The sequence below is a fragment of the Crocuta crocuta genome, unplaced genomic scaffold (assembly GCF_008692635.1).
Source record: "Crocuta crocuta isolate KB4526 unplaced genomic scaffold, BGI_CrCroc_1.0 scaffold36, whole genome shotgun sequence".
NCBI lineage: Eukaryota > Metazoa > Chordata > Mammalia > Carnivora > Hyaenidae > Crocuta > Crocuta crocuta.
The window spans coordinates 7,257,402-7,274,799 of record NW_027532203.1 but is presented as its reverse complement, the minus strand read 5'-3'; the positions used below and the strand labels follow the sequence as shown (position 1 = coordinate 7,274,799).

At 48.4% G+C, this 17,398-nt stretch overlaps 1 protein-coding gene across 1 annotated transcript in view; it reads right to left on the bottom strand.

Moving 5' to 3' along the window:
* Nucleotides 1-17,398, bottom strand: part of CCBE1 (collagen and calcium binding EGF domains 1) — a 228,822-nt gene that overhangs the window by 2,482 nt on the left and 208,942 nt on the right. Inside the window, exons 6-9 of the mRNA XM_077777681.1 lie at nt 11,765-11,868; nt 5,038-5,158; nt 867-1,006; nt 732-767 (exon numbers count right to left, since the gene is read on the bottom strand). Coding sequence (XP_077633807.1) covers nt 732-767; nt 867-1,006; nt 5,038-5,158; nt 11,765-11,868 — 401 coding nt within the window. The remainder of the gene's footprint in view (nt 1-731; nt 768-866; nt 1,007-5,037; nt 5,159-11,764; nt 11,869-17,398) is intronic.

Below are 17,398 nucleotides of genomic sequence, written 5' to 3'. Positions count from 1 at the left end.
CCCCGGGGCCGTGTATTTCCAAACCAGATCCGACATGAGGGACGCTTTTACTTCCAGGCAGCGTGTGCAAAAACTTAGAAACTTGCTAAAGTAACGCACGCTGACTTACTTGCGAGGCAAGCGGCAGGCAGCTCCTGAAGAGAACCCACCCACTTGCACAGAATGCAGCTTTTCCTGTTCTTGACTTGAACATGTCAAAGGAATGGGGGACGCACCACACAGCTCCCCAAAGGAACACTGGCTAAAGAGTAAGACATGTGCCACTATGGCAACCCGGCAGCTCGTTTAAAATTTATAGGGGTAATCTTTCTTTTCTATTAAAATTTTTTTAATGTTTATTTTTGAGAGACAGAGTGTGAGCGGGGGAGGGGCAGAGAGAGAGGGAGACACAGACTCTGAAGCAGGCTCCACGCTCTAGAGCTGTCAGCATAAAGCCTGACGTGGGGCTTGAACTCGTAACCTGCGAGATCGTGACCTGAGCCGAAGTCAGATGCTTAACCGACTGAGCCGCCCAGGAGCCCGGGGGTCATCTTTCTTAAGGGTGATTTTGGTTGTTGTTTTTATTACCACAGTTGTTTGCTTTTTAGATTTCCTATCCAGCTTGGGGGGAAGATGTGTCTCAATTTTGCTACACGCAGAATGGGGACAATAAATGGTGCTTGAGCTTTACTTAATGTCTGTCCAATAGGCTAAAGATGGGAAACCTTGTAAGGACCACTCATCAGACTTACCTTAGAGCCATCTCTTCCTGGTGCACCTGGAGGACCCTACAAGACACAGGGAACTAGTTGAACAGGAGGGAAAAAGCCCAGGACAAGAACACGCTTTCCCCGGCAGCAGTAAATGATGTCTGAGAAAATACTGACCACAGGGCCCCTCCGGCCTTGCTTGATGTGGGACAGATCAGGAGACGGTCCCATGGGTCCCATGGAGCCCCGTGGGCCGGGCTGCCCAGGAGGGCCTGGCATACCGGGGAAGCCTGGGCTCCCCTTCGGTCCTGGTGAGCCTGTAATCAGAGAACACTTCATTAGCTCCATATCCCAGAAGAGGACAAGGGCTCCGGCCGACAGGAGGGTCTGGGATTACAGCCACTTCTCTTTGCGATCTGCTCTGTGCCTTCTGACATCTCCACTAAGATGCTCTATAGGCATTTTAAACTCAACACGATGAGAATTCTCAATCCTTATATAATCGTTGTAGACCACATTTCTCTAAGAACATCTCAACACCCCTTCTCTGTAAGAGAATTAACAGGCTACGTCACTGTGTACCATCATAGTATGTAATGTACATGTATATATTAGATACAGATATATATGTTGGGTATATATCAAATATAGATGTATATAACTGTATCCATATATACAAATACACGACATGTATACTCCATGCAGGTGTATGTAGTTGTTTATGGATACTACTATCCTCTGAGTGTCTTAACATTTAAAAATTGGGAGAGTTTTGGTATCTGTAAACAGGAAGAAGTAAAGCCTGGACCACCATTCTCCCACTGGCACAACTGACCAGAGCTGTATGTGGGGGCTGCCTCTTTAAGTGGGGCTCAGCCCTCTCTGGCTTAGTTTACTCCCCACCGCTCACACCCTGCCCCTTCATTCACCTGTGCCTACCTGCCTGGTAGACATGGAGGGTTTTGTTTTGTTTTCTAATTCTTTTCCGAGGCCTAAATGGACAGAGCACTGGGAGCATACACGTTTTAAGAGCAAGCTATAGGACTGGCTTTGTGCCTGCTTGATACTAAGTGTACGAGGATCAGAATGTGGCCTTATTTCTCGTGGAAGCGGATGGGGAAGTGACCTACAGGTCTCATCTGCCTTTAACTACAGACACGGAGAGCTGTCAACAGTCACCTTGGCTTGGGCTGGGCTTGTGGTGGGGGCCAGTGTCTGTGACACAGTGAGGGAAAGCCTCACTGACCCCTGGGGAGTGTGGCTGCTAAGCTGTGGGCCAGCACTTGGTGCAGACTTCAGGACTGTCACCTCTGTCACACCCAAGAAAGCTTTGCCAAACCCATCATCATGAAGCCTTACTCCTAGGATTCCTTCTAGGAGTTTTATAATTTCAGATCTTACATTTAGATCTTTAATCCATTTTGAGTTAATTTTTGTATACAGTGTGAGATAAGGGTCAAACTTCATTCTTTTGCATATAGAACAACATGAGTTTTAACCTGTTTTCAACTGTTGGCTTCGTGAGGACACGGGCTATGTCCAAATTGTCAGCACACTTGCAGAGTCCTAGGTGCATACAGGCTGCTTTGTAAATGTTTCACCTCAAGTGAGCACATTAAAGAGGGTGGGCTGACTGCCATGTGATAACTATTTGCCAGTGATGCCTATCTCAAGTACACACAGTAATACTTTTTGAAAATATCTAGCTAGCTCCTACTACTGACAGAACACAGGGACGGGATGGAATAATTTTCATGCACTGGGAAACAGAACAAGTCAAATGTCAAAGAAACAAAGACCAGGCTTTTCATATTTGTAGGGAGTCTTTTCTAGTTCATAGACTAACTAAGCCAAAGTGAAAGACAGTTAATGTTCTATCCAAACATGCTTCACACCCTTACTCTCAACGCTGGTTCTAAGCACATCCTGAAAAAGTTCATCTGAGAAATGGACCAGATTCCTCCTAGAGCTAAATTCGTCATCTCCAGTAGCACAAGGAAAGGGCAGAAATAACATTTTGTCTTCCTTTTCCCAATCAATGAACTTCAGAGATCACTGTAGATCAAGGGTCCTTAGAATGTGGGGCTTTGATGTGAATGGCAGCACCTTATACATAACAGTGGGGGCCAGAGAGGAGCAGCCACCGAAGTCAAAGAATTCCAATCCACTGTAGTCTCTGTGTTGGCAGCCCAGTCTGTAATTCATCGTTAGTCTTGGGACTGGACTTCTAGTTATGGGTAAGAAAAAAACCTCATAATCTCTCTAGCTGCCCTGATACATCTCAATGGAGGGCATCACAAACCGATGCTGGAATTAAGGCGTGAGCAAGAATTGAAGGAATACAGCAAGGACATAGTCCATTGCTAAAGTTAGTCCTTCGGTTACCCACTGCTCCATCAAGGACCCTGGACAGCTCAAACTATGTTGGAAACCAGATGGCAGAAGTGGAAAGGAAAGCCAGCAAGTCATTCGTGAAGAAGAAAGTCAGCCAATGGTTTTCTCGTTTCTACTTCATTTGTCCTTGTTGGACTGGTATGTAGACTGGTCTGGAGATGAACTTCCTCCAGGGAGGCAGAGCAAGAGCATCCTCTGAGAGAAGGGTGGAGAGCTCTGTGCTAGGAATCAATTTTTAAGGAGACTCACATCTACTCAGAAGCAGCAAGAGGCTACCTGTGGGGGGACATGTGGAGAAAACTCCACCATAGCCCAGAGTTCCTCAGGCCAAGGGAATGAACGAAAGGATAAGCCATAGTCCTGGACCAGTTCTTGTTCCCTGTACAGGCTGAGACCCAGGGAACCTATGTCTGGTAGAAACCAGGAGATTAAGATGTAAGTGAAAATGAAAACCCATAAATAGTCTGGAAAGAATTCTGAACCTTTGTTCTTGCTGAGATGCCGACCTATAAACTGCCCATGTCCTTCCTGCTTGAACAAACCCTATGAGGCTCTTCATGTCCAGGTCAAACCCAAGTCCTCGGGTCACCAGAGGCCACAGCGGTCTGTCCCTTCCATAAGCTCCCACGGTGGGGAGCACCTTGTTCACTTACTTTGGGGCACACAGAAATGGTTTTATTCTATTTGCTTTTGCTGTTGTCTTTCTTCTTAGAATGCCAGGTCACTCCTAACCTCTAGCACACTACTCAGCAATGATAATCAGGGATAAGGCCCTCCGTGTTTTAGAATCATCTGCTAACACTAATGTCATTTCCTTTATTGGGTGTGGCAAAAATTCTGTTCATCTATCCATGGAGGGACTCACAATAAAATATCGAACGTCATGTAACTATTTTTTAAAGTTCTCATTGTACATTTCCCGATGGAATGATAGGACGTTGGGATTTCCTTCAAGTATAAGGGTGAATCTCCAAGACAATATATGGAATGCAAGAAGCCAGACAAAAAGCATACCCATGAGGAGATTCCATTGCTCTGAAGATCTAGAACAGACAAAACTAGTGATAGAAAGCAGGTCAGTGGTTGCCTACAGCTGGGGACAGGGGAATAAACTGCAAAGGGACACAAGGGAACGTTTTGGGGTGATGGAAATATTCTGTATCTTCATATAGTGACAGGGTACTGATAAGGGCTTGATATGGGATGCATACATTTGTCAAAACTTATTGCACTGTGATTTATTTTTTAATTTTAATTTTTTTTTAATTTCTGAGAGAGAGAGACAGTGTGAGCAAGGGAGGGTCAGAGAGAGAGACACACACAGAATCTGAAACAGGCTCCAGGCTCTGAGCTGGCAGTCAGCACAGAGCCCGAGGCAAGGCTCGAACCCATGAACCATGAGATCATGACCTGAGCCGAAGTCAGATGCCCAACCGACTGAGCCACCCAGGCGCCCCTGCACTGTGATTTAAAGGGGGTACATTTTACTATATATAATTGTATCTCAATAAAGTTGACTCACAAAAAATACATAGATATAAAAAGAAAGGTAGATGTGCATGTGTTCATAAATAATAGGGGAAAGAGGAAGTAAGATGGAGGGAAGATTAAGATGTGCCCCTAGGGGTTCCTTACCCGATTCTGTTTTTGTACGTTAACATGAAAAATAATTCTTCCTTTTGTTTCTCTGTAACTTAACATGATCTCTAAGATTCTTACCCAAGCCCAGGAAAATGGCCCTTTTCTCCCAAATTTCTCCTGGTTATGAGGGTTTATCGGGCTCGAAGACCCAATTTCCCCAGGCTTCCTATCATACAGGTGTGGGAGCTCCCTGGACTTCTGGGGGTGCCCTCACCCGTGAAGGCTGCTCTCTGTCCAGCCCACATTCACATGAGCTTCCGGCAGGTCTTGGCTGGTGACTCCGCCACCCTCCCCTCCCTTCTCCCCCACTCACCAGGAGGGCCCTGGCCCCCAGGCAGCCCAGGAGGTCCCGGAAGGTAGGCATTTGAGGCCAGCACCTTGTTGCCAGTGATGTACTTGCCCAGGTCGGCGGCACTGTTGGGGAGCAGGGCGATCTGTAACAAGAGGATCCCCGGTCAGGAAGTGATGGGTCCACCTCCAGGGAGACTGTTGGCATTTGTGTGTTTGCCGAGGCTGCAAATCCTTTTTGCGGCAATTCCCCTCTAGCTGAGCCAGTTAGAGATCAAGGGCCGGAGAGATCCCTTCCTGAGCCTAGAAGCCTTCCAGTGACAATTACTTATATGAGATCACTTGGCTGGGCAGTGGACAAACCTGGGTAGGCTCCAGAAAGCTTAGATGTCATCGTTAGACTCATTATTGCCATAATTAACAGAATCTACCTGTTTCAGGCTTTCGGTTTGTTGATTACTTTATTTAGTGCCTACCATGTGCCAGGCCCTGTGCTTGGTTCTAAGGTGATCGAGACATGGTCCTCGTTCCTGGAGACTCTTCAGCCTTGGGAGCCAGAACCAAGAATGTGGCTTACAGTTCACCTGCATGCTCAGGTACTTGGGAACCAGTGGCAAACAGTGACTGATGGAAAAAGCACGTCCATATTGTTTTCGGCACTCCCACCTTCAAAAGGGGGGAGCTAATTTCCACCCTCGGAAGCTCATTTCCAGTGACTAGAAAATGGCAGAAGGGATGGTGTGTAACTTCTGGGATGAGAGCATAAACACACCACGGCTTCCTCTATGCTTTTGCTCCTGGATTTCAGGCAGGTCATGCCAGGGGAAGCCAGAGGGGCTGCCCAGACAAATGACCTTCACATTCCTTGAGGTCAGGTAAGCTGTGTGAATCCGTAAGACTGCACTGGATGCTATGAATCTCCATTTCCTCACCCATAAAAGGGAATACCACCACCCGCTTTTAGAGCTATGGGGATTTTTAAAAAAATGTTTATTCATTTTTGCGCGAGAGACAGAACACGAGTGGGAGGGGGCGGAAACAGAGAGGGAAACATAAAATCTAAAACAGGCTCCGGGCTCTGAGCTGTCAACACAGAGCCTGATGCGGGGCTCGAACTCGGGAGCGGTGAGATCATGACTTGAGCTGAAGTCGAACACTTAACCAACTGAGCCACCCAGGGGTCCCCAGGGGTATGGGGATTTAAATGGAAATGTAGGTTAGGTGCGCAGCACAGGACCCAGACCATACTAAGTGCTTGATAAATGGTAGTTCCAGTTTCTTTTTCAAGAAGCTAATTTGGGGGTGCCAAGTCAGATGGAAAAAGGGTCACTTATGAGGGTCAGAGCTATCCCCTCCGGAAGACTTACTCTGGAGTCCAGAAACCAGGTATTTCGGAGATTTTTCTGGAACATGTTATATTTGTCCCCATGTCCTTCTGGAGGAGGCTCTGCTTGGAAACCCTATGCCCAGAGAATACCACCAGCTAGGAGAAGGCACGTGGCAGGGCTCATTGCTAGCCTTGGAATGCTCTGATGCCCTACATCCATCTTTGGATCTGAGCTTTTGAGAGAGGTACCTACCATCGCTGCATATTCAGAGATGGCCAGCTCTGAGCCCTGTGTGGTCCAGCATCAGCACAGTGCACTAAATTAAAAATTGTGCAATGTTCTTCCTCTGAGGCTTGTACCAACCCTGAACTGCGGACTTCTGGGAGCAAAAAACAGCAAGGTGCTCTGACAGTTGCCTCCTCCTGGTCTGTGTTGCTCTCTGGGCACAGGGTTTCCAAGCAGGGAGTGGATTTCAATGACCTTGATCTTGGGAGTTTTTCCCTTTCCACCTTCATGGGCAAGTCAGTGTTTCTCACCTCCTATTTCCTTCCTCAGGGGTTTCCATCCACCTCCAAGAGACTACATCTCTCTAGTCAAGTTCTGATGCAGCAGAGTGAAACCCTCTGTCACTGATGCCACACAAATCACCCTAAGATTTCAGGGCCTGCACATGTCTTTAATAATAAGGAATTGGGGCACCTGGGTGGCTCAGTCGGTTAAGTATCCAACTTGGGCTCAGGTCATGATCTTGCGGTTCATGAGTTTGAGCCCCGCATTGGGCTCTGTGCTGACAGCTCAGAGCCTGGAGCCTGCTTCGGATTCTGTGTCTCGCTCTTTCTCTGTCCCTTCCCCACTCACACTCTGCTTCTTTCTTTTAAAAATAAATAAACATTAAAGAAATTTAAAAAATAAGGAATTCGCTATCAGGGATTAGGGCATCTGGCTTCACAGTAATGGAGCAAAAGATGATCATGAGATATTGAGCCCTGAAGCCTAGGCCCGAGGGGAGAACAGGAGGAACTACAAAATACATCTTCCAAATCACCTCTAAGAGACCAGGTGGTGAACGGTAGGCCTGGGGAAGTCTTGTTGTCCAAGATGACCTCATGTGGCTTCAGAAGGTCCTTGGTCTCCTGCACTAGCATCTACTTCTCAGCATGGGGGTTTGGGGATAATTAGCACGTCCATGATGAAACATGATTCTGATGGGGACCCCTGGCCAAGATCCCCTTCTCCTACCGAACAGCTGCTGGGTTTGGGGCTGGCTTGATCCAGTGTTAGAAACTGATGATTCTTCTTAGTCATGGAGATGGATGTTCTTGCCAATAGAAGAAGCCAGTATCAGTGCAAAGCAAGCATCATGATACAAGGTTTTTACTTTGGCAAACAAGTTTTATCTGATATGTCTCATGGAGAACAAATTCTTTTGGCTCCCTTGCAGGGTGACTGCCCTAATCCTCTATCCTAATAGCTTCTTAATGGAAGCATGTACAAGTTCTCTAAAAGGCAAATTCATGGGAAACCACAGGAAGGTTTTGGCTGTATCCCTGCAGCCTGGTGTGAAGAGCAAGTAGGGTCAAGAGGCTCAAGGTGGTGCTCCTGCTCGGCCTCCCTCATGTGCCCTCAGAGCACGTGGCAGGCTCTCCTGCAGTCAAGGTCCCGCTCCGCTTCAGCTGCCTTAGGGGACCTACGTGAGTCTGGGAGGCTCCTCCATCTGGAACTTCCCCCAAGAGAGTTTAGTTTCTTTTCTTGAGGTTCTTACTGAAATCTATCCAGCTCTGGGCACGAGGTTGTTCAGAGGACAGGAAGTTCAAAGAAGCAGTGACAATATCTCGATACCCTTCGCATTTGTGAACAGCATTCCCAGGAGGCTTACGAGTCCCCTGGCTAGTATGCACATCTTTGGGTAAGGACATAGGGTCCACGAGCTAGGAGATTCCTGACCACTCACTGCCTTCTTCCAGGCCTTGAGAAGACCTAGCGTTCCCTGAAAAATGCCATCAATGACAACTCAGTTCCCCTGTGATCATTGCTCAGGGTCCAGTGGGGGTAACCATAAGAATCAGAGTGTTGTACGGTTTGGAAGTCAGCTTTGCACACAATTTCAGATCAGGACTCACGATTCAAAGTCCTCATGGGGATGCAACAGTGATCCAAGGTTTTATAAGAGCTCTGGTGTCACTGTATCAACATAAGACACCACTCCTACATGTGACCCTGGGGTGGAATAGGAGGGAACCGACGAGTGAGGGGAATTTAGAAGCAAATCTACAGTAACTAGGGAACAGTCAACACTGGCAGCTGAAGGCTGGTCCAACTTTATTATCAGCTCCCAAGAGGAAAATTGAAATGTGGATCGCATCTGTGGGCTTTGGCATTAGGCAGAGTTATGTCTAAATCTCAGCCCTGCTACTTTTTTTTTTTTTTTTTTTAACCTGGGGATCCTGGGTAAACTACATCACCAGGATCTCCCTCCCCATCTACCGAATGAAGACCATTAACATCTACCTGAAAGGGCCCCTGGGGACATGAAGGTGATGATGTCTGGCTGTGTGACTTTGGGTGAGTCCTTTCTCCCTTCCAGGTTCTCACCCTCACGTCTACAAAATGAGAGGTTTAATATTTTTTTTAATGTTTATGTATTTATTTCTAGGAGAGAGAGAGAGAGAGACAGCGTGAGGAGGGGAGGGTCAGAGAGAGAGGGAGATACAGACTCTGAAATAGGCTCCAGGCTCCGAGCTGGTAGTCAGCACAGAGCCCGACGCGGGGCTCGAACCCACGAACCGCGAGATCATGACCTAAGCGAAAGTCGGACGCTTAACCGACTAAGCCACCCAGGCGCCCCCCAATCTCCCTTTTTAGCCAAAATCACCTTCTCCCAAACCAAAGAAGAAATAACGGAGATGGAGGCACTGGTATCAGCACGCAATCTGGAAAAATTTTTCATGGGAGAATAAAAGCACAGAACTTGGAAAACCCATGAATCTGTATCTTAGCAAATTACTATAAGGCAAGCACCTTTTTAACGAACCTAAGTCACAAAACAGAACTTGGCCAGTCACCAGAAGTCACCCTTCACGTGCTCTGACCCAGTCGTGTTTTCATCCTCCCCCGCCCCAAGGAACCACTAGTCCTGATTTTAGTCACTTCCCGTGTCTCAAAGATAATTTCTCAGCTACCTCTGCACGTCCACACACTACGGTTTAGTCTTGTTCATTTTATAAAAATGACACATCTTTTAAGTTTCTTCTACTCTGCAGGTTGCCGTGCCACCTCTTTCTTTTCCTTACACTTTACCCATCGGAGAACCCAGGGCACTCACCCTGTCGAGTCCCTGCAGCGGGGGCTTGGCTGACTATCCCCATGGGGCACATCAGCACGTCTGCATCCTATTTTCTACCGTGGGGTGGCCACGGGCCAGGACACACAGTACCTACTTCTTGGCCAGCTTATTTGGGTAGATGTCCTACGCTCTTTCTGAAGGAACACACGGCATCAGTAGAAGTGAGAGGAAGTTAAAACCAACCCGCCATCCCACCACCAGGGTGGGTGCAGGAGTCTGGCCTCCATCCTGGGGAGTGACTTCACCTGTCTGTGGTCATCCGCATCTCTCTTGCACGGTCATGGTGAGACGTGAATGGAGCCCTGGATGTAAGTCTGCTTTGGAAACTGCAGAATGCAACCCCTTCCAACAGGCGCGTATGAAAAGGAGTCGCTCCTCTTTACACTCTTTGAATGTCGGCATTAGCTCCGACTTGTCACAATGTGTTTGTAGAGTTCAGTAGGAGATGGATCAATTCCAGCCCAACTAACTGCACGAGAGTTACTGCAGTATTAAGTGTGTGAGAGCTACCACATGAGTTACCGAAGCACTAAGAAGTACTTGCTTAGGGATTTGTAGGACCCCTCCAGCAAGGTCCTCAAAGGTGATGGGTATTAGGACACAACATTTTCAACTCTTTAAATATTTCTTTAACAGAATGTACATTCCATGAAAACCACAGAGCCTAAGGGAGAGCCAGGTCTGGGAGCAAATGTGTTTCCGAACAACTTGGGAGATTCAGTTGCACTGTCCTACTGATCATCCAGGCTGGAAAAAAAAAAAAAAACAACAACCCAAAAACCTTCCTTACAGCTCTTGAAGTCTTAACTGCCCAGGAGAGGAAGCAGAGAGTAGCTTTTGGGAAGCAACTGCTTCCCCCTGAGCCCTAGTTGTCTGGTCTGTGAAATGCAAAGTTTCTTCCGTGAACCCTTTTTTGGATCTGCTCAATAAATATTAACATCAATCCAAGTTTAACCTGAGGACGTGTGGGGGATGGATTTCTCTCTCTGTGTTAACGTTGCTACACTTACCAAGTGTTAGCTGGTTCTCCCTATTGGATCAGAGAGCACTTAGGATCGTGATCATAGGACATATAAACACACCCTCACCAACAACCTACGAAAGACCCGCAAAGCCATTCTTCTCCTCTGCCCATTGATATGCTGGGTCTGCTGGTAGCTGTCATTCTCATTAAGCGCTGTAGAAAAGCAATATTGTCTTATGCTTACCCTTTGCCCTGGAGAATCACTAGATGCCAAAGTTAAACAGATTATATGCACCTCTTTGATGTGCTAAGAGCCCTGGGCAGAAGCAATTTAATAAACAAATCAGTACGTTTATGTTTTAGCAGCATTAGAGCAATTTCTGCGTTGCAGACAAGTTGGAGAAAAGGACTGACCTTGGATATAATACATAGCACTGCTCTGGGTCCAGGACAGTTGTTCAAGAAATCAGGTCACTAGATCCATCACGGGGGGATTACTCAGAGCCTAACAACATTACTAGAAATCTGATATTCTCTGAGGCATGCATGGGAGCCTTTCATAAAATGAGTCACTCCTCATTCTTGTTGACACGAGGTACCCAAACGGCTCTTTTCCAAGGTGACACAGGCCAAACAAAGCACAGGCTATAGCTTTTAAATGTGAAAAATAAAGCTGCTACAGGAATTCATCATCAGCTTATGGAAGTTTACAGACAGGACATTCTCTTTCATAAAACACGGTCAAAACGTTAGACAAAGTGGAACTGGGTGAGTCTGTCCCAGGACCGTGTGTCTGGACGTTCATTTTACCCAAAGTTGCAATAATCCCAGCTCATCCTGCCTATGGCTCCGCCACGTGTCCCTTCCTCGCGGGCTGCTCTGTCACCTCATCAACCCTGCCCTTGCCTTCGCTGTCCTGTTGCCCTTTAGCCATTGGCTCTGAGGCTGGGTGGTCAAAGCTAAGTCCAAGGCCAAACCTAGCTTGCACCAGCCTCAGCGAATGCTTGAGGAAGCCGTGGGTGACACCTTATTTTCTTACTGCTTCTAAACATTCTTTGTCTTTATCTCTGCTGAGCCCTCTTTTTATGGGGCTGTTTCTACCCTAACAGGCACGTACCTTCTGCTTCAGCTGCAGCACCGTCTGCTTCATCTGGTGAAATTCGGTGCATGTGGCACAGCAGGTTTTGGCCTCCACCGCGTTCTCAGACTTCTCGTCGTGCCCTTGTGGGGGGGGCGGGGGGGAGAGGGCTCAAGTTAGTTTGGGAGGCTGGAGGGCTTCCAGACCCGGAGAGATAGCTGTGCAATGGGCCGTCCCAGGAGGACCGGCTGGTGGTGGGACGCACGAGGGAGAGAGAGGCTGTCGATCTTACAGTGCTCAGGTCGCTGACAGCACACCTGGGTCGGGGAGAGAGGGAGACACCCCCTGCCCCTCCAACACTCTGGATTCAGCTGTTCCCATTCAGGCATCTGGCATCCTCCTCTTTCACACCTGAATTGCGGCCCTTTAATCTGTGACTCTCAGGAGGTGGGATCTTACCAGCGTGACATGAGTGACATTCCCACCCCACCCCTGCTGTAAATTATCCCCTAAGCTCAGGCAACGGGGCTCCAGTGCAGGGCTCACAAAACTGGTCTCACAGCCCTGATAGTTCTGCTGTTTNGACAGATCAGGGCGGAGCACTGACCCCAGGGAGACGTGAAGCCAGGATGGAAAACATGCCAGGTGCTCTGGGGTAAAACGGGACAGGCACCAGGGAAGGCGATCTGACTGCCGACTGGAAGGGCCCCAACGCTGTCTTGTAGGGCACTAGAAGCTCTGAGAGCTTTTTGTGAAATTGATTTGGCATAAAGTAAGAATGGGTGACGTGGTCAAAATTCACCCGACTCTCAGCTTACTGGCACTGATATGGGCTGCACAAGGCTGTGTGCTGGGGAGACTGGAAATCAGAGGTCATCCTGCCGAGGTGGGCAGGTGCAGACCACCAAGCTGTGTGCGAAAGTTGTCTGTGGTATGAGAGAGAGGGAGGGTGTGCGACTATTTTGTTGGGGTCGGGTGGGGCGCTTTGACACCCAGGGAGGGGCAAGCATGCCTCGCTCAGAAAGCCTTTGGGGTTGGGCTGCGTGTCCAGAAAACCACCATGGCGGTCTAGAATGCAGGTGGGGACAGCCGAACAATGTCCCTCTAAGTCATTTCTTGTCCTTCTTGGCTGATGTGCTTTTATCATTCCCGTCTTCTGGGAAGCCCTCTTTGCTGCCTCCACTCGTGGAAACCCATCAGCTATCCAGACCCAATTCAGATGTCCCACGAAGCCTGTCCTTTCTACAGAGATACCACAGTCCTGAGATCAGCAGCGTGTCCCAGACTTCCCTGCGGGGTGCCTACCAGCACCAGAGCGTAGGCCACCCCAGAACTGGAATTGCTCGTAGCTCACAGTGGCTGCTCAAAAACTATTTGTGAAACAGATAGTGCCATAGGTTGAACTGTTTTCCTGCCAAAATTCATATGTTGAAGCCCTAATCCCCAGTGCCTGAGAATGCGACCTTATTCACAAACAGGGTCATTGCTGGTGTAATTAGTTACGATGATGCCACATGGTTGTAGAGTAGACCCGAAATCAATGTGACTGCTTTTTTTTTTTTACATTAACTTTTTTAAGTTTATTTTCGAGAAAGAGTGAGTGGGGGAGGGGTCAGAGAGGGAGAGAGAATCTCAAGCAGACTCTGCACTGGCAGCACCGAGCCTGATGATGAGGGGCCTGAACTTGCAAACTGAGGGATCATGACCCGAGCTGAAACCAAGAGTCGGACGCTTGGCTGACTGAGCCCCCCAGGCGCCCCGTGATGCCTGGGGAGGCATGAGGACATAGAGGCACACCCAGGGAGAGCGCCACGTGAAGAGGAAGGCACAGATTGGGCAGATGAAGCAGGAGCCAAAGGACGCCAAAGACTGCTGGCACGCCCCAGGAGGAGAGGGGCATAGGGCAGGCTCTCCCGCACGCACAGCCCCCAGACAATACCAGCCCTGCAGACACCTTGATCTCAGGCTTGTGGCCTCCAGAAAAGACGTCACACATCTCTGCCCTTTAAGCCACCTAGCTGGAGGCGCTCTGTGGCACACTTGGGAACCGGATGGATGCACTGGGCATCAGGAGCGCCCCAGGCTCACATCAACCTTGCTCACCAAGCCCAGCTGATTTCTCCAATGGAGTCAGTCCCCTGCCTGGTGATCTAGGTGGGAGCCGGTGTTTCTATTCTTGGGGAGGGGGAGAGAGGGGGACCGGGGAGCAACATGGCACCTGAGATCCGTGGCTATTCACCTGCAGCAGAGCAGGGGGCGGCTCAGAGCTCACCTGTCACACCCCATCCCTGCACCTCACAGGAGGCCTGAGGCTTGGAGCACACCTGCTCAGAACACACTTCTCAAGCCAGCAGGTTCAAGTGGGTGAAGCAGTGCTCTGTCTCTAAGTTACCAAAAACAACGGGGTCAAATCTATAGCTTAGGTGCTTTTTTTTTTTTAAACATTTATTTATTATTGAGAAACAGAGAGAAAGATCGAGTATGAGCAGGGGAGGGCAGAGAGAGGGGGAGACACAGAACGGGAAGCAGGCTCCAGGCTCTGAACTGTTAGCACAGAGCCCGATGCAGGGCTCAAACCCATGAGTGGGAGATCATGACCTGAGCTGAAGTCGGACGCTCAACCAACTGAGCCACCCAGGTGTTCCTATAGCTTAGGTTTTGAATGACTAGGAAATGCATGTGGATCTACAGGAAGGTGGCAGTCTTTTTTTTTTTTTTGTCGTTTTTTTTTTTTAAACGTTTATTTTTGAGAGACTGTGCACGTGGGGAAGGGGCAGAGAGATGAGGGGACAGATGATCTGAAGCAGGCTTGGCACTGACAGCAGGGAGCCCGATGTGGGGCTTGAACTCATAAACTGCGGGATCATGACCTGAGCTGAAGTTGGACACTCAACCGACTGAGCTACCCAGGTGCCCCTGGCAGTCAGTTGATGTTGGTATTGATACACTATGTGCACATGATATAACATGGCCACCTCATTAATTCCCACTTCTTATGCTAACCATCCTAACCATCCCCGTCTGCATGGTCAGGTGGTACCCTTGGGGAATGATGTTGGCCCACATTACAGCTGTCTGTGAAAATGAGTGAGTTCTGAAGAGAATAGAGTCTTTGCTTGGAGGCGGTGAAGTACAATGGTTAAGAGCATGGCGTCCACAGTGCTATAGTCTTAGCTCTGCAGCCTAGCTCTGTGGCAGACTAGCTCAGTAACCTTGGGCAAGCTGTCTGACCTCAATAAGCCCCGTTTCCTCAACCATAGCATTGGAAGGATAATTCCTACCACACAGGGCTACTGTGATGAGTGAGGTGAGGTCTGTGCATGAGCTGGCATACCACCTGCTAGTAAGAAATGGGAGAGGGCACAGTCTTCAGATCCCCCAAGCCCTCTGCTTCCTTTTGCTTGATAATCCCAGAATCCTTGAAGGACAATATTAACGCGAAGAGGATGGGGGAAAACCAACTCTGGTGACTTCTGGAAGCCATCTTGCAAGATAACTGATGTGGGTTATTAGAATTGAGGTGTCCTGAATCTGAGTCTAATGTCGGTCCTATAAATCAGTCCATTTCTTCTGGGCTCTTTATCCTTGTTTAATGTACCAATTTACAGTCCTACTTGCTGACAGAACTTGAACTCATATGAGGAGGGCCAGTTATTTAGATCAGTGTCCAGCACAAAAGAGCCACACAAGGGCATTTCCATGCAAGAGTGCACTTGGTGGTGAAGGCCTGAAGCCTTACCAACTCTGGTTGTGCTGATGGCACAGAATGGTGGACCCCTGCATAAAGAGATGACCCCGACTCCAGGTTTATGAGGTTAGCATGTAAGGACAGTTGGAGAACATCCATATCTGCCTGCCTAGTATCCATCCATCCAGCCCTTCTACTGGTCAGTTCANTATGAGGTTAGCATGTAAGGACAGTTGGAGAACATCCATATCTGCCTTTCATCCATCCAGCCCTTCTACTGGTCAGTTCGTACAGTCTCATCCCATAACTCACCGATCTCATCCATCTCATCTTTCCATCCATTTCTCTCACCCACCTGTCTGTTCATCCATCCATTCACCTATCTCTCCCCCCTCCACCCCTTCCTATCCACCTAGGGAGCATCTGCTATTCGCGAGGCCGTGTGAGGCAGTGAGAATGCAAAGTAACTGATGATGCCTATTTAACAATTTGTGACAGGCCTTTGCAAGGAACCAGCCTAGTTGGCAGAGCCAGGCCATCATTAATAAGAGTCAGAAGCCCGTCTTTCCATTTCTGCTTTTAGATACTTGGCTGAATTTTCCAGGGGCTGGTGTGATGAAGGCAACTTGAGATTTTCACAAGAATAAGGCTCTCTAACCAGATTCTAGACTCAGATCACAGAGTGTTAGGAGGGAGGTATCTTTGGTTCAATCTTTCCTTTACAGATAAGGAAATGTAACTTGCTTTAGGTCTTCCTGTTTACCCAGACTGGGCACTTGCCAGTTCTGAATCTGGCATCTCGGGGATGCCGCGAGCCTGGTGGTAGGAGTTCTGTTTAGAACACCCGAGAGCCCTCTGCCTGGTGGAGCCCAGGACCATGGTCGTCATGTGACTTCCAGACCAGCAGCAGCAGCATGTGTAAGCTGTGCTCAGAAATCCAAAATCCTGGGAGGGGGCCCTAGTGCATAATTCCATCAGAGTCCTCCGAGGGGCCCTGAAGCACCTGCTCGTTCAACCATCACCACTCCAGGGAACAAGTTCTGCCGAGTGACTTTTACCCGGAAAACACCTGGTCTGCTCTCTGTTCCTTTGTGTGATTACTAGAACACAGACCTCAAGTTGGACTCTGTCTAGAAGATTTTTCAACCTTCCACCGACAGGGACTAACATAGTAGCGAGGAACACAGGCTCTGGTGGAGTCAGATGATCTGAATTTGGATCCCAATGCCACTACTTAGTACCCCAAGGTGGGGAGGGTGGAAGCCACAGCTCCCAGGCACGTTCCTCAAATAATAAAATGACAAAAGCCCCTATCACCTCGGTTGCTTTGGCATCAGTGAGATAACACCTGTAAGCCCCTAGAGCGGCACCAGGGACATGGCGAGTGGTCCATAAATGTTACTGTTGGTATGAAGTTCCTTACAGAAGAACAGCTCCAGCTCTTTGGAAAGAGCGCTCAGATGGTCTGAAGATAAATTCATTGTGTGTGTAGGCCCGGGGCATGCAATCTGTTCTGAATTGGGGCTCATCGATGCCGCAATTTGCCAAATGTGGAGCCAGAATCATCCTGAGCGGGTGTGCGTGAATAATGCACTTAGAAATCTGGGAAGACATCTCTGATTCTGCGTGTTTTCAGTGCTCTCAAGTCACGCTGTGGTCACGACTATCCGGAACTGTGAGCAGCCAGCCCGTGTTAAAGGAGGGGTTACTTAACATCTTTCTCCAACCAGTTAGGATTTTAAAGGCGCATTATTATTGATTAGCCACATGGGGGCATGTAGCTCTAATTTTTACTGATGTGGAGGAGGTTACACATAGTATGCATTCGAAATAAGAGTTCTTTAGATGCTGTATTAGTAATATGTCAATAAATTCAGAGAAACTAAAAAATGTTCCCAATGTATTTCATGTGGGCAATGTCACAAATGAATGGAGGTTTGTTTTTAAAAGCTGATTGTGCCCTGGGCAGCTGTTCTCAGGGCTGG